The 24665-nt window shown below is 38.8% G+C and overlaps 1 protein-coding gene across 1 annotated transcript in view; it reads right to left on the bottom strand.

Annotated features, from left to right (window-relative positions):
• The window catches only part of clstn2a (calsyntenin 2a), a 137237-nt gene that overhangs the window by 6041 nt on the left and 106531 nt on the right, over positions 1–24665 (bottom strand). Inside the window, exons 7-11 of the mRNA XM_019255077.2 lie at positions 22994–23179; positions 21972–22229; positions 20414–20535; positions 7964–8126; positions 254–420 (exon numbers count right to left, since the gene is read on the bottom strand). Coding sequence (XP_019110622.1) covers positions 254–420; positions 7964–8126; positions 20414–20535; positions 21972–22229; positions 22994–23179 — 896 coding nt within the window. The remainder of the gene's footprint in view (positions 1–253; positions 421–7963; positions 8127–20413; positions 20536–21971; positions 22230–22993; positions 23180–24665) is intronic.

Genomic DNA, 24665 nt, shown 5'->3' with positions numbered 1-24665 from the left:
GAAACACTGTTTGGCCAGAAATCCAGATTGAAGCAATTGTCTTGATGTTGTTACAGTTTTACTGCACTATCTTTAATATCACAGGACATGAGTTCTGGAATAAGATCTAAACAAACAATACTTTTAGATGAAAAACATCAGTCCTTATCTCTAGGTAGTTTGCAGTTGTTATACTACCAGCAATGTCTGAAAATGTGCCATACGTGTGTGTTTTGTGTATCGGGAACACTGCCTCTATTTTTTCCCCACACACCTTGATGTCCTTAGCGAGGCTTTCAAGGGAGTTAATATCAAGGCCTTCTTTGCAGGCCTGCAAACAGGAGATAACCTTCTGGGTTTCAATGCGGCCTGGTCGGATTGTAAGACCTGATAGGCTGCCATGGAAATACTGGGTGAACCTCGGGGTCGCAACTTCACCACCTAATGGGAGAGGAGACAAGAAATCCACAGGCAGGAAAAGTGAACAAGTAAGATTATGAGAGGGGTTAAGGGCAGATGTGGAAAAATGGGTTGAAACAGGACCATTGTCACAATGTCAGCCAATTCCTACACTCACATTTTCCTTTTCTGCTCTTTCCCCTGCAATGTACTTACTCTCCTGTCAATTCAAACCCTGCCGCTCTTACCTGCCCTGCAGTCACCCCTGTGTTTCTGCCAGTACCCATCACCTGACCTCTCTTGCCCACCTGCACTTTCCCATCAACACAGCACCATATATACCGTCCCACTCCCATTCACTCCCCGCCAGACGGTCTATTGTGCTTTAGCCGTAGCAGTCCAGTCATTTTCCTTTCTTGTTTAGACCCCCTGCTTGTCTTTTGGACTTATGTTTTCTAGTTTGATCTCCTATTGGATACAAACGCCTCCTCTGCCCTGCCTGCCTGTTTTCGACCTCAAGTAAACTTTAACTTTATATTTTACTGGCTTGGTCTCAGAGTCGTGCTTTTAGGTTCAAACCAGTTTTTACTGAGCTTTTGCAGGGTAAAAGAGACAACAACATGTATTATGTATGTTTCCAAGGGAAAAACACACACAGTTTGCCGAAAATAACATCTGTGAATCTGCTTCAGAAAAAGCTTACAAGACCCAGAGGATAGCAAGCTATGAAGAATTTAGAGGTTACTTTTCCCCCAGGTTTACAATGAAGGTAAGAGGGAGAAGAAGCACGCAAAAGAACTCAAAGAACTCCAGGAAACAATCACACGAAAGAAACATAAGTGAATCACACTGACACCGATTGTGTTTTTGCAGTTTTCTAATGTCTAAGGGAGTTTTCATTAAAGGAACAAATATTGTGCAACTTTTCTACCATAAATAAGAGATTTTAAATCATTTTGATGCTACACTGATTGCTCTGTGCTCTGAGTATGATCTCCTGAGAGAAGTACGTAATGCAGCACCAAACATTTCACTTATTTTGGTGAAACTGGATCATATTTCATGGAGAAAATGTTTTCAGGTTTGTCCTCTGTTGTCCTCTGGCTGCTGCACATCAGTGCTCTGTGATTTACAGAGTTTCTTGATGGACAGTAAACTGCTGCAAACTATAGCTGCTGTTAGCTAATGTTAGGCCTTAGACATGGGGGAATTCTGACAGGGAGCAGAGTCGGTGCGTGCCAGAACCAGAGCTGGGCAATATAACCGGTCTCAGCAGCCTCTATGGACATAATGGCAGAGGCAAAAAGACGTTGACAGAGGAAGCTGAGAAGAGAAAAAGAGAGACCAAACAAGAAGCTGCCGGACATGAGTAAATCTCAGACTGACCTTTAGTCATTGATGTGAGCTGACTAGTAAGTAATATTATCTGCTTGCTAGTTTTTGATCATAAGAAATATAATCATAACAAATACATGTGTAGAACAGCAGTGGTATTGCAGTAAACTGCTTAGAACAAATGTCAAAAACAATTTTAAATAAACAGATGACAATGAACATCTACATACAGTATGTGTAACTTCTAAATTCTCTGTAATTTGGATTTTGTATAGCTTCATCCACACTAAACATACTGTAGGAGCTGGGGCAACAACTGAGAAACTACCTGACAATAGGTTGCATGACACAAATATATACAGTAAGTAAGTCTGCAATACTCAAAACAAATATGACATGATACCCTTGAAACACCCGGTAGAACAGCAGATATTTTGACATTTCCTGTCAGGTCTCTGCGTTGAATTTGATGTAGAGTTTGAGTTTGACAGATGTAATGTGTGCTTGACCTGAAATGTTCTGCAACTGCCACAGAGAGTGGAGCAAGCGGGGAATACATCCTTTCATGCAAAATAAATGGAACCTCTAGTGCAAGCCAACACATTGGCACAGCCTGTGTGTGCGAGGTATGGCAGCACTGCTGTCTGTGGGGTCAGCTCCATCACGAATTCTGTCAAGCCCTCACATCTTGTGCGGGGGAAAAAGTATACTTTTCCTGTAGAGCTGGCCAGCTCTGTCCTGTGGTGCAAGTTCACCACTGCTGATAAAGTGTGTTATTTCAACCAAATCATATAGGTCTAGTCCACTCAACACATAAACTTGGTGTGTGTCACAAAGAACACCAGAACTGAACGTATGACATCCTATATTTATACTTTATATTGATTTGTAAATGGAAAAAACATGTCACAGAAGTATGATATGAGCTCCTAGAAAGTAGTCACGTTCTTGAAATTAGACATACACATGTTGTTTGGACAGACTCAGGATTCATTTGAAATCTAAATAGTATACTGCATTGTGCTTTTCTGTTAACTGCAATATTTGATTTTGAGAAACTCTTAAAAAAACAATTCTTGGTATTGACTCATAATAGAATCAAGCAAAATCAACTAAATAAATAACAAACTTTCTTTAGCAAACAAGAACAAAGTGGTAATTTTTTACCGATGCAATAAAACATTTTAAAATCGGGCAGGAAACAATCGGTATATTGTAGTTTTGATTCACTTTTTATATTTCCCATTCATCACTAATGAGCAGGCATGCTTATTTGATTATGTGTTCATTCCAGGTCGTTTGTTAAACACATTTCCATCAGCACCACTGTTTATAGCTAACCTTATTTCCTGCAGCAGTTCTGGTGTTATACTAAATATATATATTCTTCACAGTGACTGAATGTTGACTAAATATTTGTTGTTGGAGGTTACTAACCCACTTACTGTAACACAGGCTGGCTTTCCTCCATTGTATTGAAGCATTCTGTACAGCGAGGCTCAGGGGAATGCTAGACAGTAACAGCAGATATTATTCTGAACAGCAGCTACCAGCCAGCCAGCATGGGTCTGGAGGCATCTTCTCTCTCAGCTCTGTCAATTTGAATCACACAGGAGTATATACATTTAGAGCTGAGAGAGAATTTCCTGTCACAGAGACACCAAACAACTCCTTTCAGCCTGCTAGGCAACAGGAGACTTTTACTGCACAATTTACAAGTGCATGCCAGTCTCCTATGGCTCAGAGGCGAGGTTGGCAGAAACCAAAATGAAACTAAATAAATTATGTAATACCAACATAGTCACACTAACAGGTGGTAAACTAGGGGCTTTACAGTCAAACAAAAAATCAAAAACAGATGCACTATGCAGATGTGTAATGTATAGAGCCAACACAATGTGGAACAAGTTACTCGTTCATCACTGAAGCACCCAGTGAAGCAAATTTTAAAACAATAACCCAAACGCTAATTAAAGGAAATGGAATACAATTTGATGTACTGTAAAGTTTATTTATTTTTTACTTTTACTCATCTTGAAGATGTTTTAATTGAGACTTTATTTTATATAATGTGTTGTCCGTGGACCCCATGAATGAATGAACAATAAGGCTGTCTATGCCACGATTTTAACATGTTAATTATTAACTAACTTCTGTATTTTTTTTTCTATTATACAGATTATTGATATTTGTGTGTCTGTGTCTTAGATTCTCCTCCTCCTTTTAATCAGAGCACCAGTCCACTCCACCCCTCTGAGGTGCAGACGGTAGACACTGATGATGCTGATGAGCAATGGAATCATTTTAAGATGCAGTCCACGCTCTCCAAGAACCATGGGGACCAACAGCATACCATTTGCAATAAAAAAGAAAACAACACTACAACAAACAGCAAAACAGCAGAAATTAGAATCAGTCCAAATAATCAAAAAAGTGTATGTTCTGATTTTACAACTAGAGGTGATTCAGGCTTTTGTCGTTATATAAATTTCACAGAGTGTACTGTTGAGGTTGTGGCGGTCAATAACTTGACATTTTACAAATCGCTTTAATATAGTACAATATCACATACATATAAGATGATGTGACAGCCTCAGAACTCTATACCTTAATTAAAAAAAAGAAAGATGTGAGAGAATGTTCCATGATATGTGTTTTTTCCAGATGAAGCAAAAGATACTTTTGACTGAGACTATTTCTGTGTTAGGACTGTGGCTTTGAAACAACTTTGGTTTTATTTAAAACAACCAAACTAACAATCTGGAATTTGAATAATAAAGCTCGAGGCAGTAGGTCTTAGGTGTACAGACCGCCTGGGAGTCTACCTTTTATTTTGGTTCATGTATGTGCAGAGAGCAACACGGGAAAAGGCTGGGTCAAGGTTAATGTAGTCCAGCAGGTGTGGTGATTACTAGTCACGCTTTGAGTCAGTCACATGACTGTTCTCAGATGCTGCAGGATTTCATGACCAGAAGGAAAAGCTGATCATCTCCATTCACAGATCAATGCAGACTGATTTCTTGACTTTCATTTAACTGCTTACACCTTGAGTGTTTGATGGAAATAAATAGTTTTATATTTTAAGCATTAATCCGTTGTTGCAGCGTATTTAGCAAATATGTGATGCTCACAAAATCACATGGACAAAAATAAAACAAAATAAATTAAACAAAATAATGAATATATAAATAAGTTACTTCCAGGGTGTCGTTTAGCTCAGTTGGTAGAGCATCCGCCCCATGTACAAAGGCTCAGTCCTTCCACAGCGGCCCAGGGTACAAATCAACCTGTGGTTCTTTCCTGCATGTCCTTCCCTATCTCTCTCCCCACATTCCTGTCACTCTTCAGCTGTCTCTATCAAATAAAGCTCAAAAAGGCCAAAAAAATAAATCTTAAAAAAATAAATAATTAAGTTACCTCCTGTTTGTGTTAAACAAATTTGGGATACGCAGTTGTAACTTTTAGCGAACTGTTGCTGAAAAGGAACGACATGCTGTATTCACTTACTACTGTTACAAGTCTTTTCAGATTTTCTGTTCATCAGGGACCACACTCAGGATCCGTATAACCTCCACTTTTTTCTGTTACTGTTGCTGGCATGTGCTGTAGCCACAAATGTCATTTTTTGACGCGCTGTTAAGCGATTCTGTCCTGAAACTAGGCCTGGAAGGTTTTGATCAAGACAATGTGTTTGTGACTCAAATAGTAAGTGCAAAGTGTGTCTAGACCTGAATATGTGTTTTTATACATTCATAAAAGAGAGCAATGAATGAAAGGATGGATAAGGACATGTAACATGCTGTGCAGCAGATCTTACATACACATCAACATTATGGAGCAGGAACTATAATCACTAGTAAGTAAGCAGTCACTGCTAATTTACATTTAAATGAAATAAATAAGTATTTAATTAAAACACAACAGTTGTAATCGTTACTTTGATTTGTGTTTTCCTTCAAATCTCTGGCAATTGATCCAAGGAGCTTCATATAGCTATTTTCCTTACACCAGCGTATTTAAACTCAGTATATCAATATTCTACAGGTTTGACTTGACTTGTCATACGCAGATATAATCAATGACATTGATAACCTCTGAATTTCATTCCAGTTCATTGGCTCTTGTGTTGTATGTACTAGTTTAATGGAACAGAGCCTAATTAACATTATTACTGTAGCTACACCTGTGCTTTTCCTGTTTTAACAAGATTACTTTCAATTAGAAAATATAATTCTGTTTATGCGTGTAGTATTGCATTGGGATTTTAAACGTGAGCGTTGTTTTAATTTCACTGTAAGCTAAAGGAAGTCTAACAATCTAAAAATTACTAATATATGCTGACTGATGCCTTACATTAGAAACATAAAGTCACCCCAGGGTCTCGATGCCAACACTGTGCTTTGTTAGTTAAGTATTTGTATACTGTACTGTGAGGGCTGCTTTGAAACTGCACACCCACTTTCCCGTTGCACATGAAATGAGACGGCAAAGAGATATTTTCTATCCAAACTCAAAAAGAGCTTATTGCTACAGAAAACTGCTTAAAAACCCTCCACAACAACCAAACCATTCTCTTGTTAACCTTGTATGACAACAACACACGTCTTCCTTTTTGCTTTCAGGGCAGTTAAAGTACAGTCTGGATGCCTTTCATTCCACATGTCTCATCATTATGTTGTTGATTGTGGGGAAAAGGGGATGGAGAAATGAGAGGCTGAAAGGCAATCTTGCTCGCTAATGGCCTGCAAAGTTATCAGTTGCGGCTTAGTGAAGCTTAAAGCGGCTTCATTGGGATGTAATAGCTGGCAAAGTTGTCCTCCATTCACTCTAGCTAATCCTTCCTTCAGGGCTTTCTCTCACAATCAGAGATTCATGGAAAGAGGCAGAAAGAGAAGGGCTGTATGAAGCGAGGAAAAGAAGAAAATGATGACGACAAAAAGAAAATTGCAATCAGGCACAGCATGAAAAGAAATTCAAACGGCAACCAAAACGGCATCAGGATTGAAGCTTTGGATGATGCTGGCAAGTGTTATGAGCGTGTTTTAGGCAAGCTGCATATTGGATCACTACTGTCTCATTCCGCCCTCCTGTAAAGCACTTTTGTATAATTATTGAAGTCATAAACATGGCAGCGGGGTATCTCCTATTCATCCCAGCCTGTCCGCTACCCGCTCTTGTTCCGTGGTGTTGGAACTGACACACAGTATTTCCTGTTTGATACCCACTCGGCTATCAGGCCCGTGGCATAAAACTTAATCTCTTTATTTATCTTAAGAGAAAGACTCCTGCGTTCTCTCTCCCTCTCTGTTTGTGCTTCTAATGTAATTTTCAACATCTTTTGGCTGCTGATGCAGTTTCTCTATGTTGCCATCAGTTTTCTTTGAGTAATTAGAAAAAAAATATATTAGTATTTCATGGCACTTTTATTAACTTAACTACTGATTAATTGCTTGATTTGTTCTCAGTTCTGTTTCTGTGCCAAGTGATTATTTTACATGAATTTTAGAGTTTCCAATTAAAAAACTTTCATTTAATGTTGTTTTTTTCTTTTCTGTAATGGTACAAATGTAGCATATTTAGATATTATTCAATACAATAGAACTGTTTAAATATACTATTGAATATTTAATCAAAACTGCTCCTGAGTAAGAACAGACTTAGAAACAGATACATGGGGAACAAATTAGTCCATCTGTACAAAAGTAGATTTATTGCCTTGCTGTGGGTGTATATTATTATTACATATGGGTGACAAATTAAAGAAAAAAAACAAACACAAAATGCTGTCTTTGTAAATCCACCAGAACAGCTTCAATGTTCTCTAAGTTGCTGGAACATTCTTATAAAAAGTAACATCTCATTTATTTGTTTCCACAAAAAAAAAAAACATTGGCAGTACTAAAGCAGTACTAACTAGCAATATGTGATGAACAAACCACCCTGCTTTCAAATGAGTGATAAAGATGTTTCCCCTGTACAGAAATGGCTCTTTTGTGTAGAAATAGACCTATAAATAACTGATTTTTTCATTTTATGTGGAGCAAATAAAAACCATAACCTCAAGCAGAAAAGGCTGCTGCATATAAAACAACTGTCAGATTATATAGTAGGGCTGTAAACAACCCCAACAACACAGTGTAATAGCAGTTGTGTCCCATTCCTGTCTGACTTCAGATTCTTTAATAGCATGGACAAATTTGTGCATTAGTCTAAAGCTACTGTATATTTTTAGATAGATACAAACACTGACCTTGCCAGCAGGCGCCCACAGACAGCTGTGTATCAATCTTTGAGGTGTGGATGGGCCAGTCATCCGTCACCAGGTAGGGTTCATAAGTCACACCATCCACAAATAGTGTCACTGCAGGAAATTCCACATTGATCACAAAATAATGCCACTCCTTGTCACAGATCTGTAAAAGCGAGAGAGAGGTTATCATGTTATTAAGCAGCAGTACTTTCTGTTATGTGTCCACTTATTATGCATGCAAATATGAAAATAATCTTGGTGTGCACATACTTGAAAATGGGGCCGCTTTAAAAATACATTACTCCAGCAACTACTTCTCTTTTTTTCGGGTCTTATTTAGGTTAGGAGCATTTTTCCGTGGAGGATTATGTTTATAGGGATGCTGTTATGAAGATGACGATAATGTTTACTCCAATCATGCAGCCGAGACCGAAGGCGAATCCTTGAACGTTCCCTGCCTTTCTACTTTCAATGGAGAGCGACGCAACAAATTTCTCTCCTCATCTTTGGATCATTTGCTCGCTGCCGTCAGATAGCTAATGAGGTTTCCGTCTAATGAGCTGTTCATTAAAAGCACAGGATGAGTGTCAAACATGGCTGTGGAAGACCCCAGCTTCTTTGATTATTTGGAATCACATCCTGTTCTCTATCTCTTCCCCTCTCTCACCCATACACACAGTTACCTCCTACACAGGCCAAAACATTATGTATGGCTTTAGAGCTACAACTACAGATTATTTTCATTATCGATTAACCTGCACACTAAATTCATAATTAATTTTCATTTATTCTAGATGTGACACTGCGCTCTTTTCGTGTGGGATGGAAGATAAAGATGCAAATGATTCCTACATCTATAATTTAAAGCCCCATTGTATAACTTTTTTCTCATAAAATAACAGATTTTAAATCATAAACCTGGTAATAATGGTGACTTCGATATGACATGAATGCAGCATTTGCCCTGTGATTAACTGGTGGCCGGCCTGAGATGTAACTTGCTTGGCTCTAGTCCACTAACTTCCTGAACAGGAGCTAGTTTTAGAAAATAGATGAATATAAGATACTAAGATATAAACTATTATTACTTTTATATATAAACTTTTACTTTAGTCCACCCTGGGTGGACATATTCCATTTTAGATGCTGTATGCTGTGAGATAACAGAAAGAAATGCTCCTGTTTTACTGATCCAAAGGATGAATGACATACCAATTCAATTCAATTTTATTTATATAGCGCCAAATCATAACTAAAGTTATCTCATGACACTTTCCATACAGAGCAGGTCTAGACTGTACTCTTCATAATATTTTTTTACAGAGACCCAACAATTCCACCATGAGCAAGCACTTGGCAATGGTGGCGAGGAAAACTATCTTACCACCCTGCATGAGGTTGTGAATGCCTCACATACATTTACACCATTTGTGCCTGTTATGAGTCACAGGGAAATGTGCAAATTTAAACCAACATGCAATACAAACCATTTACGCTATAAGTCTACTTCCCTTTGGAGTAATATTAACAGTTTTAATGTTTCTAGCAGCCTGGTGGCAGGTTTAAAAGTCCTCAACTTATTGTTTCTCCCCTCATGGCCACAGCATCTGTTTTCAGTCTGGTGTGAAAGATCCAGTTGAATTAACAGCAACAATTTATTTCCACCGAAGAGGAGAATATCTGCTAATTTGTGATGCACAGAAAGGAACAGCATTCAGATAGATTTTCATTTTGTTAGGTTTTCTAAGGCTCAGTGGCCACACACACACACACACACACACACACACACACACACACACACACACACACACACACACACACACACACACACACACACACAGGTAGTTTATTCAAGCTGTAATATTAACTAATGAGGTTGAGACCTGTGTTGGAGCAACCAGGAATCCCTAGAGATGTTTGATTTAGAACGTAGTCTCACTCTTGTGAGTGTGAAGAGACAGAAATTCCCACAGGATGTCTCAGACTCCCCTCCCACACAATATCACATCTCTGTGCAGATAGCGGGATAACTACTTAATATGCTTTTCTATGGATTGCTTCCTTATATGACCACAAGTAGATCTGACTGAACCTCATGACTCATGAGGACAGTACCATCTGGCTGTATCTGTAATGCTTTGGTGCTCAGCAAAACTATCGCTACATGTGATACCAATTAATTTTTTAAAAAATCACAGTTTTTGCTACAGTTTTGGGTCAACCTGAAGATGATTAGTTTGAAAACAAAGAGCAGAATAAACAAAAACAATGTGAGGAGAGTTCAGGTTTAACTCACTCTGTCTTTTAGACACAGATTGAGATATCCCATGATTCCAAGCGTCTGTTATTAACAATGACAGCGTGTTTTTCGTTTCATCAGCTCACATTCAGGATTTGTATTTGTACTGGATGAGACAGGCGTAATGATTTGCCACTTTTATTTAGCTGCTGGCTGGCTGACTGCCTGTGGAGGTCACTGAAAAAGATATACACTAAAATAGTAGAATTACAAGAGGCATCTGATGTTTTTAATATTCATTACAGAGCTCTTGATTGAGTGTAATGTCCTTCCCTGCTATCTTTTGGGGCACAATATAAATAATACAATCTGATAAAAATTCACACCATCATGCGTGAAACAAGACAAGAGCTGTACTTAGGGCTTACAGTGAGAATTTTATTTAATTAAGCGTGTTAGGATGATAACATTGTCTAACTAGCACCGAACACAAAGTACAGCCGTGTCAAAGGGAATGCCATTAGTTTCGCAGGTCATTTTTTCTATTTTTAAGAGTGACAGGAATGTGGGGAGAGAGAGATGGGGAATGACATGCAGGAAAGAACCACAGGTCAGAGTCGAACCCTGGGTCGCCGCGGCAAGGACTGAGCCTTCGTACATGCTCTACCAACTGAGCTAAACGACGCCCATGGCAGGTAAATTTTTACCTGATGTTAGCGAGTGGATCTGCAAATAAAATTAAAATTAAAAACAACTATTTCTAAGGGTGGGCATGACTTTGTGTACTAAATTTCATGGAACTCCAATGTCAATGAGACATTTCAATCTTAACCAAAAATCTTAAAATAATCAGAGTTCATTAGGATTCATCCTCTCGGGAGCATGAATGTCTGAAGCAGATTTTATCCATTAGTTGTTAAGGTATTTGAGTCTGGACCAAATTAGTGGACTGACCAATGAACAGACAGGGCTAGCCATAGACCACACTGCAAGCTGGGCTAAATAAACAAAAAAAACATTGGGAAATGACAAAAACAAAACAAAACAACAATTTCAAAGCTCCACTTCCAGATAAACTACAAGAAATGTTTTGGATATATGGAGTTAATATTACATTATTTGTCTTACACAGGGAGACTGATTTGTTTTTCTCTTAATCTCTTGCTCCCTCAATCTTCCTCTCTCTGTCTTGTCTGTGTCTTTGAGTGTAATGACTGATAACTGATGCTGGACTGAATAGCAAAATAGAGAGTACCAAATAATGTCCCCTATGTCTGTGCGTGGTTAGAAAAGCATGCACCGTGACTGCATGTATGAAAAACCACCTCAGTACTCAGAACAGGAGTAATCAGACTTAAGTGCATTAATATTAAAGCACAAAGGGCCAGACAGTAACAAGAAATACAGTGTATACTTTCATTTAATAGCCAATAACATGTGTAAATAATAAAACATTGTTGGAAAGAATGCAAGTCATCTTGTTACAGATTAACTGACTTTCTAGTAGTAGTGAAATCATTTAAGTGCACACACTGCTTGTGACTTCTCTAATTAAGAAAAGTTAATGCCCTGAATCCAATCCAGAACTTAATTTGTTTATGTTGCTGACTCCCTTAACTTGAGAAATCATACCCCCACACTTATAAATGTACACACATGCTGGCACACACACATCATTAGTAGATACCATCAGCTGTACCCTTTTTGCCACTGAGGTGTGTATACACATTGCACGTCTGAGGGCACATTAGTCAGTGGAAGCTTCAAAGTATTTCTGCTCCGTAACAGTGTAACAAGACAATGAATGCTGAATCACTGTAATGAGCTGGTCCCCTAAGCAGGTTGCAGGTCTGCTTAGGTTGAACAAAGGAATCCCACAACAGAGAAAGAGAGAGAGAGACAGTGGCAGAGCACAGAGAGATACAGGCACAGAGACACTGAGGCCATGTCCCTGCTAATGTAGATGCACTCTAAAATACATGGTTTTTGCACCATTTTGGACCTCCTTTTAAATTTAAATACTTGTTTTCTAACACCAAACACATAATATTTAGAAAAGTACTTTCCATGGGGGTCACAGTGAGTGGATAGTGATTATTTCTGCACTTCCACTTCCAATGCTGACATTTCTACCTTTTTGATGGACTAAACTACTTAACTTGAATAATGGAGGGAGACAATAATTCATGAGAAACTCCAGAGAAAGGCCATGTTTACCGTACCTTTCAAAAGAATGCTAAACCTGGCCTGCTTGGAGAAAAGTGTGGAAAACGGCAGCAACATTTGCTCAGATTAGACGCTTTATCTTTACTCCCTTTTATTGCTCTAAATGTGAAAGTACAGTGAAGACCTCTGCCTGATTGGAGCAGAGGTTCAGCTGGCTATTGAGCACTCTCGACAGAACGAACAGTTGCTTTTCAGACATCACCAAAAAAAATTGCTGAAATGAAATTACTCATTTTAGCTAGTGAATATACAACCTACTTTAGTGTGCAGGATCCCTGAACTCAAAGATTAAAACTTTAATTTAATTGAACTGCTAGTAATCATCAAGAAATTGGACCTAAAGAAGGTACAGAGGGAAAACGAGAAGTCAAGCTTTAAATAAAAAAATAAACATGCTGAATAAAAAAAAAGGTTATTTGAAAATCATAAAGGTTCAAGGAACACACTTTTGTGTTGCATGAGTTGTGATTGGATGTGTTGCGTCTAGGGGACCCTTTTGACACATCGACACAAGTGCTTTCTATTATTTCGGCTGATTAAACCTCCTCTTAGGGCTCTTACTGTACTTTTGTTGCACATTTTAAGTGTTTTTCACAGCAGGCATTTTGATTTGTCATAATCACAGTCATAGTCAAATGCCTTCTGTGAAAAAAGACCTGTTGACACGCATCATTAAGTGTGATCAGCAGGGATATGTGATATAACAGTGTGCTGGATTTTTAAACAGAACTCTTTCACTGCAGACAATTCGGTGTGTCACATCAGGAAAGGCACAGATGTAAATTGATGATAATAAAAATGACTGCATACCAATGTAGGTGAGCAAGTTCCAGGGTACTTGTATTATTAGAGGCTCAATGGGACACTAAATGGAACTGAGCCATTTTTAACAATTGTTTTATTCATTTAATTACTTTTCCTGCCTACGATATAATAATGTGTGCCATGAAAAGGTCTATTAGGAAGGAGATGGCCTGGGGAGGTGTTTTACTCATCCTACGACTAATTTCTTCTCTTCAGGTATTCTCTAAAATAGATTACTTCCTTGTTTTCAGAACTGTGTCGGACAGGATCAAGGACCACACAGCTGATATCCAGACACTCCTCTGATCATTCCTCTATTACTGTAACCATCTCCTGTCCAATTCAGCTTACAGATACCTCACTGAGCCAGATTCTCTTTGTTGAGTATATTACCATGCAGTGGCAGTATTTTATTGCTGAGAATAAAACACTTGAGATAAGCCTGTCTATCTTGTGGAAATCTGCTACGGCGTATTTACGAGAAGCTATTAAATCTCATACATGGGCACGAAAGAAGGAAGTTCTTAGGAGCCAATTGGACCTTGAAAATACTATACAGTCTGAAGGCTCAAATCAGCTTGTCTGCCAAAACAATTAGACTCTGTCTGCTTTTCATTAGTCCAACTACTAACAAAGAGAGCACAGTCCCAGATCTTTTGTTTTTTTGTGTGCCAAATATAGGTTACAAGATTCAGGTAATAAACCAATTGTGCATCTTGCTAGGGAGAAAACCAAACATAATCCCTTATTCAAAGATAGCAAGGGGCATTTTAAATCTGCTGACATAAACAGAATAATGAGGACACTCTGCTGGCTGCTGAAACGCCCTTTAATAGGGTCAAGTTTATTTTGATGCATTGGAGAGAGGAGGAGGTGTCTTTATATGGTTACAAACCATATATAATGGTGTTCAGATCTGTTTTATGTAACGAACAGTGGCCTGGAATAGATGTCCCATTAGACCACTGATCTTTGCTTTGGCAGTAGAACCACAGGCCAAGACTATTAGGCTTTCTGCAGATGTGAAGAGAACGATTGGTAATCATTGGTGCATGAATTTGCCTTGTGTGCTTACAATATTATAATAATAATATAATAATATCTGTAATATCTAATTTAGCATTCACATCTGAAACTTCGCCTTTAGGCACCACTATCCTCCTCCTCCTCCTCTCTACTCATATGTCCTGTTCCATACTCTTTTGTCTGAACTACTTTCTTCACCTCATCACTCCTTCTTAACCCGCACCCCTCTGCTCCTTTGCTTTTTATCTCTTTTGTTCCTCTTCACATTCCCCTGCTCTCCTCTCTCCTGCCACTGTTGTGCCACTGCATTATTGATGCCAGCCTATTATGTGTCAGTGTGGCGGTAGGGAATCACAAGGGTAGTGAGAGAAAGACAAACATGAGAAAAAAAAAACAGTGAAAGAAATCAAGGAAGGAAATGAGCTTTGCTAACAAACATATGTGCATAAAACACACCATGTGATACGAACACAGCTTATTTCTGATGTAGGATGCTTCGCACTGCAAACCGTGCAACTACTACACAAGTGTAATAAATAATGTTCCAATGAAAAAAAGTTTTGTCCTAGTTGAAAAGAAAAATACAGTTATCTAAAGACTGCATCAAGGTCTACTTTCAGAAGTCTCTCTAAAGTATTTTGATAACGGGAAGCTTTATACGGAATCTCATTAATATCAGTGACACAACTGAAAAAGCCAAACAAAGAAAGATGTGAGGCACAAGATTAAATAAGAATGCAAAACATGTCTGCCACTTCAAGCCAAAGGTCCGCTTTGAAATTACGTTATGCTACAGGATTTTTAAAAAATCTCTTTGTCTGTCTGTTTGTTCTGCAGTCTCACCAGCTCTTACTTGGTTAATGCGGCGATATCATGTCAGTGAATTATTTGTTGTACATTTAGGATCAGCCTCGTTTTACTTGAAGTAAAGGAGTTAGAGAAGGAGGAGAACAGATAAGCGATGAAAGCGAGAGAAGGAGCGGTCGAGATAGAGTGAGAGAAAATAGAAAACAGAGAGATGGAAGGAACAGGCTGTCAATACATTAGTGTGCTGACTGAATGCTTATGTAGTGCTGCTTTTAGTGCACTCAGCATGTCTTATGAGTGGTCTATAAGTAGCAGATAGTGGAATTAAGTATCCCGCCTCTTACACCCACAAACACGCACTCACTCCTGCTATCCCTCACACTAACCTAGCACGCGCACACACACGTATTTAGTGATATGCAGCAGCTTCACAGATCGTAGGAATAACACAGGAAATGCCTAAAGGAGACAAAGTACAGCTGAGCTCTCAAATAAGTTCATTTGCAAAATAGAAGCCAGAAATAAAATAAACAAACACACATACAGACAGAAAATGTATACGCTAGAGGCAATGCTCAATATCTTTTCTGTTGCGTTCTGTCTTTTATTTTGTTTTGTTCTTATGGAAAAGAGAAAATGTGGGTTTCATCATTCACAGCTTGTGTTTTTTTATACTAAAGTATGCTGCATACTGAGTCCTTGTGATAGGATGACTTGTGAAATCAGAGTGATTCATAGCAAACGATCTTAATATGAATAAACAGAGGAATGCCAGAGGACACATGACGCTGACTATAAAGTATAGATTTGCTTAAGTTTTGCATACAACAAAAAGCATGTTACTTCAAGGAGACTCTTACAAGACCAGTTTTCACCTTCATCCTTTTTGCACTCTCATTCGTCACATTTTTGCTTTAACTGCATACTAAACATTATAAGCATTGCAAACATTCAAGCAACTGCACTTAAGTGCTTTTTTCAACAGTGGCTCAGTGTTTGAGATGGACCCAAATCACTCCTGGTATCTCCTGGTATCTACAACAAACATGCAGAGAGGCAACACTCTGACGCACAACCCCACTACCACCAACACCCAATTAATCTCCACAGAAACAAAGGGAGGTTTCTAATCAACACAGGACAGAGAACAAGCCATGGCACAACAAGCATGGTAACAGCAGGCAGATAAGGCAGATAATTGCAGATGCTGCATAGGCAAGCAACGAGTGCAATTTTGCACCTCAACAGCATTCAGGCTGCATAATCGAACTCGGACATAAATGATGAATAGCAGGGGGTCTGCAGCTGGTTCAAGCAGTGTAATTGGAGATATTGGAAAGATTATCTGTGATGTACAGTTATCTTGGATTAATGTACGTAACACAGCCAACACAAATAAATCTTTGGCTCTTCACTTGATCTTTTTCAGATCTCAGGTCTCAGCTGGGAAAAATACAGTGTATTTGTGTCAACTCTCGCCTCTCCATATCAACATAGATTTCCCCTACTCTAATGATCCTGCTGTGAGTAAATAACACCTCATTTGTAAGGATTTAAATCAATGCCACATCACACACACACGCAAACTTGGACTGCATGTATAGCATAAAAAGGGCCAGACTGGAAAAAATAACTTCTTTTATCTCCTTCTATAGGTTTTGTAGGTTTCCCTCTCCCCTCAGCTTTGTGTGTATGTTTGACACATTCCCAACCATCTTTGGCTTACAGAAGAATGAATCTCGATTCATGTTTGACCTTTTGACTGTGAGTGAATACCTTTTGAACACCTGGATTCAACTGATAGGCTTTCTACATTCAGGTAGAGTGAATAATGTGCGTAGAGAGGAGTGATCCATCCTCTAGTCCATTACCAAGGCAGAAAAAGGGGAAGGAAAATAGGCATCTTGTGTGTGTGTGTGTGTAGTTGTGTTCACATATACACTCACAAAGAAGTCAGTGCTTGTAGATGTGTGTGTAAAGGTTTCTGTCAGATGTGACATTCCTTCAGTGTGTTCGATCGACATGGAAAATGGAAGCCTCTTTCTCTCTTTACTCTCTCTTTGCCAGCTTCCTTTCATCCCTCTCTGCCCTTCCTCTCTTGGGCTGAGAATTGCAAAATCAATAGAGCTAAATGGAGTTGCCACGGAAGCCACTGAGTGTCCTTTCTAAGTGCTGGAGGAACAAGGACAGTAAGAAGCAGCTGTGACACCCCGTAGTCACCTCTTCTCCTTCTTGCCTCAATCCACCACACTTCTTTTTCTCTACTACTCTCTGAGCTTGTCCTCATTGTTTACCTCAAAGCACTGTAGCAGCTCCTGTGCATAAAAAAGTGAAAAAGTGCAAAAACAGTGATGAGGAAGTGAGAAATGCATGGAAGATACAGAATGTCACTGAGGTTAGATACATTCACTCACTTATTTTCTAGGGGGCTTGGTTAGTTAAGTTTTATTTATTCAGGAAGTGAAGACGTCTTTTACCTTGAAACTAATTAACATAAACAACATTACATTGCATTATAATCTGCCTGTGTCTACAAGTCTGATGTGCTACATGCAATAGGGTTATTAAATCTACTGTTTTGTAATCAGTCGTTTTCATTTTATGAATGCAGTTAAATAAAATGAAATACAGGGTAAAACATAGCCTGAAGAAACACAGGTCACCAGAATATGATCTTTCTTAATGTACACTACACTATATTTACTGTCCACCTTTTCACGTGATTCACAGAATATTTAGTGTAAATATATAGTCCCATCAAATATTACCACAATGGGACAAAAAAGCAGTCCATGGCACTACAAATACCCCCCAAAATTCCCCTTTATAGATGTGAAAGTTACAATCATGTGACACTACAGCTCACTCTGAGTAACTATTGCATGTCTGTTGTACAGTAGTAATGATTGAGTGAACAAGGGAGTTATTTCTCAGCCTTCGACTCGCCATAGCGGTTCTAGCAACTGTCCTCTGAGCCAAGAAAATCTGAACCTGGAACTAGGTCATCCAGAATACAGCCGCAATTAATGTTATTAATTACACCTTTTTCTGCTATGCCATGTCAAAATGTCTGCAGAGAAAAAGTCTCTTTACTGATTGATTTGATCAGTTTTTCATGTATGTTGCATAACATGTTTGCAGCTACAGATTCTACATTTATTAATAAATTAGCACTGAGAAACCATAACAACATTGCTGGTTTATTGGTGGTCATTGATTCAAAAGTTATACAGTCCACTAAACCAAAAAATCCAAAGGGACTATAAGTATTTTCAGGCTTACTTCTCTTTGACAGAAAATACCGTGTGCTGCCTCAGGGCACACATTAGGTTTTGATGTCAATTCTTCACATTCAAAGAGAAATGGTTTCTTTTTTTCGACTCACCATTTTACACCGAAATTGAACAATAACACAGACCTAAAATCAGCCAGTTTTCTCTTTTGGCAGAAGCCAAAGTCGGTAATGCAACCCAGCTGCAAGACTTGTATTTGTGCTCTTTTCACCTGCATGTAAAACCAATGGTTAAATGCATATTTTTTTATAAATGTATGTATTTACTACCATAAGCAGACATACTCTATGGTTAAGCCGAGGCAGGTGCACAAAACTGCACTGTACATGACAGATCAATGAAATAACAGCTTATTTTATTTTTTATTTGTCCATTTGTGCTCCTGTGACGGCATTTCTATAGTTAATCTCAGGTAGTTCAGACCAGCTTCCATTTATGTTTAATGAATGTCTCTGCACAAGTGATTTGTACTGGTGAGTACCTCATCATATATTCTCTTTGATTGAACTGCGTGCATCCTGAGTGCTCCTTGTCAAAATCCATCCAGAGGAGCAAATGGGATCCCTGCTATCTATGTACTGTATTTGTGTGTGAGAGAGAACGGCAGAGATAGACAGAGAGAATATAAGGGAAAGATAATAAGAGACTGAAAGAGAGTGAGAAGAAACGTGACTGAAATAGAACTGAATATTGAGATTGTTTGCTGAGAAAACTCAGCAGTCTTCTACTTGGCTGCCCTTCTCTTTGTCACATCTACCTCTGTAGGTCTCAGGAGAAAAGAAGACTAGGCTGAGAAAAACTTTTCAATCTACCTTTGACCTAGAACAAACAACCACCTGGATGGAAGGTATACACAGCATCAGCAGAGAGTGTCAAGACGACACACTGTGGCGTTTGCACACACACAAGAAATGACTAGGCCAAGTATGTGATTTTCTGTGTAAACTCGTACGATTGGTAACACAGCCATGAGCACACTTACACTGAAAGACCCATATGCAAATCTTTGATAATCTGCTTAGTGAGCAAAAACTCCTGAGAGCTCGCTGTAATTATGAAGCATTTTCTAATAATTTCAGTATGAGGTGGATATATGCTGCCTCCCAAGGGTAAAAAAAAAAAAGATTAGATTTACATCTACCACCCGTTATTAGTGAGCTGGGGAGGATTTGCGAAAGGAGGAGATTCCTGTGCAAGAGAGTTCATTGGCTTATCATGAATATCATTTTTACTCCAGGGATTTTATTTTATTTTTACAGTAGGATTTTCTTGTTCACTGACTGCCTGCTGAGCTGGACTGACTAGACAGCCTTCAGCTGGATGATTCTCATTCATGCGTCCACCTTCCTGAGGTGTCCTTGAGCAAGACCTTTAATCCTTCCTGTTCCACAGTGACTGGTCCGATTCTGCATTGTAATGTCTTCAAAGCAGAGGGGAATAAGTTGTCACTTCTTAGACTAAACCTTCAAATTTTTGTTTTATATATTTTTGATAAAAATGTAATCTGGAGGTTATATACTGAGCTATTGTGTACATCTGCAGGATAATTCCAGCAGGAAAAGCACTATGCAACAGTGAGCGAGAAAAATAAAACCTTATTACTGGTATGTGCATTTTTCCAGCTGAAGCAACTTTATATGGTGCAATGTTTGTCTGTTTTTCAAAGGCTTTCTGCAGGACTGAAACAGTGAGCTTCATCGCAAATTAGTTCAACAACTCTCCAGAAGCATGACAGATAATACAGATCTCCTGCTAGGTGGGCTATTATCCATAACTAAACAGAGTTTCCAATTTGGGTCTATGCTTATGTGGGTGTGTGTGTGTCTTCTACCCTCTTATCTCCTGCAGCGAGCAGAAGAAAGTGATGGAGGGCCGCTGGTAATTAGAATAGAGAGCCTCTCCTTTCACTACACAAATAATGATAGCCCTTCACCTGCTGTAGAAAATCACCCTGAATCTATGCTTGCACTCAAATAGGACACAGACAAACTCACACACGTGTGCACACGCACACACACACACACACACACACACACACACACACACACTCCTCACCTGCTCCAGTTTCCAGTGGAACTCGGCGGGTCTGAAAGTGTCGACCTGAATGAAATCTCTTCTGAGCAGGAACACCAGGCGGCAGTTGTGAACATACAGAGAATAATGGTGGCGGTTCATCTCTGCAATAGGTAGATCACAGAGAGGCATGATCACACAAACACATGCACACAATTAAACATAATTCTACCATATACAGTGTATCAGTCAACAAAATTATGCCCTCTACTTCAAGGACAATAACTGATGCACCTGCTCCTTGGGTTTTCTTAAAGAGGCAGTTTGAACTTCTTCTGGGACCATCTAGGAAATGTCATACAGTATTGCTGTGTGAAACTGTGTTAAATGGATTTTTCCACATCAAAACACAGCTGTCAGCATGACAGAAAGGGTCCAGTAAGTGTGGTCACAGAGTGCACGCTGGAAGTATGTCTATTTTTTCATTATAGATCGTGTCTGTATAAGATGGCAGTGAAAAGCAAGGCAAAGTCCCACTTGCTGGGGTGTGCAGTAGATTTTCTGAATAACACACAACTGCAGAGTGATGAACAATTTTTGAGTTGCTTTTATAAATTATTTGGTGTTAAAATGTCTGAAATGGAAACACAGATGTTTGTCACTTGTGTAGGTGCAAATCAAAACTTGACAAACCAAAAAAATGTATAATCTGATTTATCTCAGATTGTGGATTCATCAATTTCTAAGCAATTCAAAATGTGAAAAAAAAGCAATCCTATTTAGTGTTTACTCTGTAACAGTATTATAATTAGTTGTCATTCTATTGTCAAACATGTTAATATCAGGACATCAGATTTAATACTCATGATCATAACATGTTAAATTGCACCAAAATCTAATATACAAGTTTTTTTGGTGAAATGTTGCTATCAAGATAATATTGTGATAATTATCATGCTAGTTATTTTGTGATTTTTCTCCCATCTTTGAAATCACCATGCTCAGCCAGAGGAATTATGGAATACAATACACGCCCATCTTTCTGCACAATATTCCTAACCTGGTCCTCACACTGAACCATTTGCATACTTAAGCAAAAGGTTGCGAATGAAAAAGACTCTGATGGTCTAACATGAACTACTCTGCAGTTTTGCATTACAAGATCAGACTACCTATTTCCTAAGCTAATAAGCCATCTGTGAGACTATTGCGAGAGCGTTAAATGTGCAGATGGCTTGCTTAATTACACAGTTCAGGCAACTCAGTTCAGACATGTGCCGGGAAAAAAGTTTCAAAGGGCATTTGCTATTGTGGGCTTCAGTCTTGGTTTAATTATCTTGTTACTTTGAAAGGATTTTTTTGATCATGTTATCTTCATAGTATGTTTCTAACACTGAAAGCACTGCGTGAAATGTTTTAGTAAAAGAGCCATAAAAGTTTGTCAGCAACCTAAAGCAGGAACATGTTGCTAACTGTAAGAAACTTAAAAAGGTCAAATATAAACTCAACAACATTTTGTTCAAGTTGGTTAAATTCACCCTCTCACATGTTTGACTGAGCAACTTTGTAACAGTGAGCATGTGTGAAATTGTTTCCTCACCAGTCTTATCAGAGTTACACAGTAAGGTTTCCTTCTCAGCTCTGAGTCCTGGACTGGGGCCGTGTTTCATCCATGTTGCGATGGTGAACTGGTCTGTCAGGTTTTGGGGTACCACGTGGTCTGGAACATTAGCAGCCTGGTGACCGTCAAATCTGTAGATGAGGTCGCTGTCTCGGCCACTGTCTGTCAGCAGAGACGCCGTCCAGTTTGTTGAAGGGCTTGGGGCAGGAAGGAGGTCGGTGCTGCCTGATGCTGCACCTGGATGTGCCAATCACAAGACAAAAGGCTGTCAGGAGATCAACCTGGAGACAAACCACTTCTACAGAACTTTCCATATCTCTATGTGAATTTCTCTCCGAGTACCACAAGCCTGCAAACACCAGTTTATGCCCTGATGTTATCTGTCCAAATATAACTCTGAATGAAATGATAATTAGGAATGGTAATAATTTTGTTGTAGTTTGATAAAAGTGCATATTTGCTGTGGCTTAATCTACTTACATGAAACATATGAAAAGTAATATGGCAACTTTAATGCATGTTTTGAAATTTATTATAACTTAAATCCGTCTCCATCAGCTTTTTTAGAGAAGTTTTAATAATGATGGAGGTGTAAGAAACCAAACAGTTATTAAAAAATTAATTTATTCCAAATTGCAAACATGAATTTTCTCTGTGTCTGTTTTACACAAACTGTATATGACAGTGCAAAGCCATGAACACGTTAGATGTCACATTTAGGAATAGCATTTGGAAATTTAATTTAAATAAACCTTATTTCAAAATAGTCTGCAGGATTAAAATGCTATGAAAATTGCCATATTAATAAGCTGCAGAGGGTAAGATGTCAAGAGGTAATTTCTTCTTTGAATTAAATTTTTTCTTGCCTCATTATTATTCCTACCCTTTGCTCTCTCTCATAGTCCTCGACTGTTAACTGGCACCTCACTATTTCAACAAGCTATTTCAATCCATCACTTTCCCCACATGCTCACTTTTTCTCTCTCTTTTTTTCTACTTACCACACAGTTTTTGCAGAGACTTCTCAGAGTATGTTTCCCGGTCACAGCCCTTCCCGATGTGACTGGTCTGCAGCTCCACCATGGCTTTCACGCCAGACAGGGGACCGCCACACGTTTCCAAGTGCATCTTGGGAAACAGCTGCCTGCTTCCAGTCCCTGGCTCATAGTCGACCCGCTTGTTCCAACCTTTAGAGGTCAAACTTTGTTTAGTAGTTTGTATAGAGTCAGTAGTTTTAGAGTTATCTTTCAATGTTACACAAGAAGGAAAATGCATTATGTTATTGTTACTATTCCTGTTAGTCCTCTTAACATTTTAATGACCTTATTTCAGCGTAGTACTCTCTCTAACTTGATTGTCCACACACACACAAATCTAAGCATCTGTTTCACTGTGGTGTAACAATAAAATCCATCATGCGATAGTTCTGGTTAACCAGTCCTGACAACCTGTACACTACACTACACTACAGTCTGAACACCTCACGTATTTTAAGAAACAGCAGTCACCAGATATTTAATGGTGAGAACTAACCACTAACTCTCACTTTGTGATAACAATAATTTAATTTAGATCCGCCATTCTGAGAGACTGTGTGGAGCTGTGTGATTTTTTTACACAAGATCTGTAAGGTCTTAAAATTGAGAGAACAAGGAAACTGTTGAAACAATGTACAATCATTCAGTGAATTACTAAAGTTAATAAGTACGTATACTGTATGTGCTCTTGTGTGCATTTTAAGTGACGCACACATCTATTTTAGTATATATTTTTTTTTAAATCTTGTTCCCTGACATTTCAAGCATCATTAAAGCAATCCACAGAAATGTAGGAAATACAATTTTATGTTCTAATGTAGGTGGTTTCATAATGAGCATGTGGGTCTTGAAAGGAAGACAGGAAATTACACAGGTTGGCAACTTTGGAGCTTAAAATGTTCTTGAATCTTGCCCTGCGTTAAGTCAAAATGAGACTGAAATGGCTCTGCAACATGACAGTCCTGGTAGAAAAGTGGTGCTGAACTCCTTGTAACTGTCAGTCCTGTTGCCAGGTGATATATTTTCATTACCCAGGTGTTATAACAATCCTCCATGTACAAGAATCCCTGAATTGAGGTGAAGTAGGGATTCACAAGCATGTTTGTGTACAGAAACGTGCGTGAGCGTCCCTGTGTGTGTGTGTGTGTGTGTGTGTGTGTGTGTGTGTGTGTGTGTGTGTGTGTGTGTATGTGTAGGTGGACACCTGGCAGCTCTTGCCAAGCTTACAGAATATGATATAAAGTCTCTGGAGACAAACATTCACAAAGAGAGAAACAGGCTGTGATCAGGTAGGAGTGAGGAGGAGTGAGAGGTGAGGTGGAGGAAGACATATTTAGCCTCTGTTTATGCCAAGGGCCCTTTTTCAAAAACGAGCTGCAAGGACTGCTGCTGACCTTTACACACAGAAGGTGACATGGACAAATGACTTGTTGTTTGAATGCATCAATGCATTATGCTTTATTCATGGATTTTAAGCTACTATGGGTTAATGGTTTTAAATCAGGATTATGCAGTACAGCCTCGTTTATGAGCCAAAGGATCATGCAACATTGATGAGGATGTTAGCAGGGCATGATAGTAAGTGTTTCTTTGTGATTCAAATGCAGCGTGTCGGTAATACCGTGTGCCCAACAGG

The sequence above is a fragment of the Larimichthys crocea genome, chromosome XII (genome assembly GCF_000972845.2).
Source record: "Larimichthys crocea isolate SSNF chromosome XII, L_crocea_2.0, whole genome shotgun sequence".
In the NCBI taxonomy this organism is placed as follows: Eukaryota; Metazoa; Chordata; class Actinopteri; family Sciaenidae; genus Larimichthys; species Larimichthys crocea.
The sequence above is the reverse complement of the archived record's forward strand: the minus strand, read 5'-3'. Positions and strand labels throughout refer to the sequence as shown.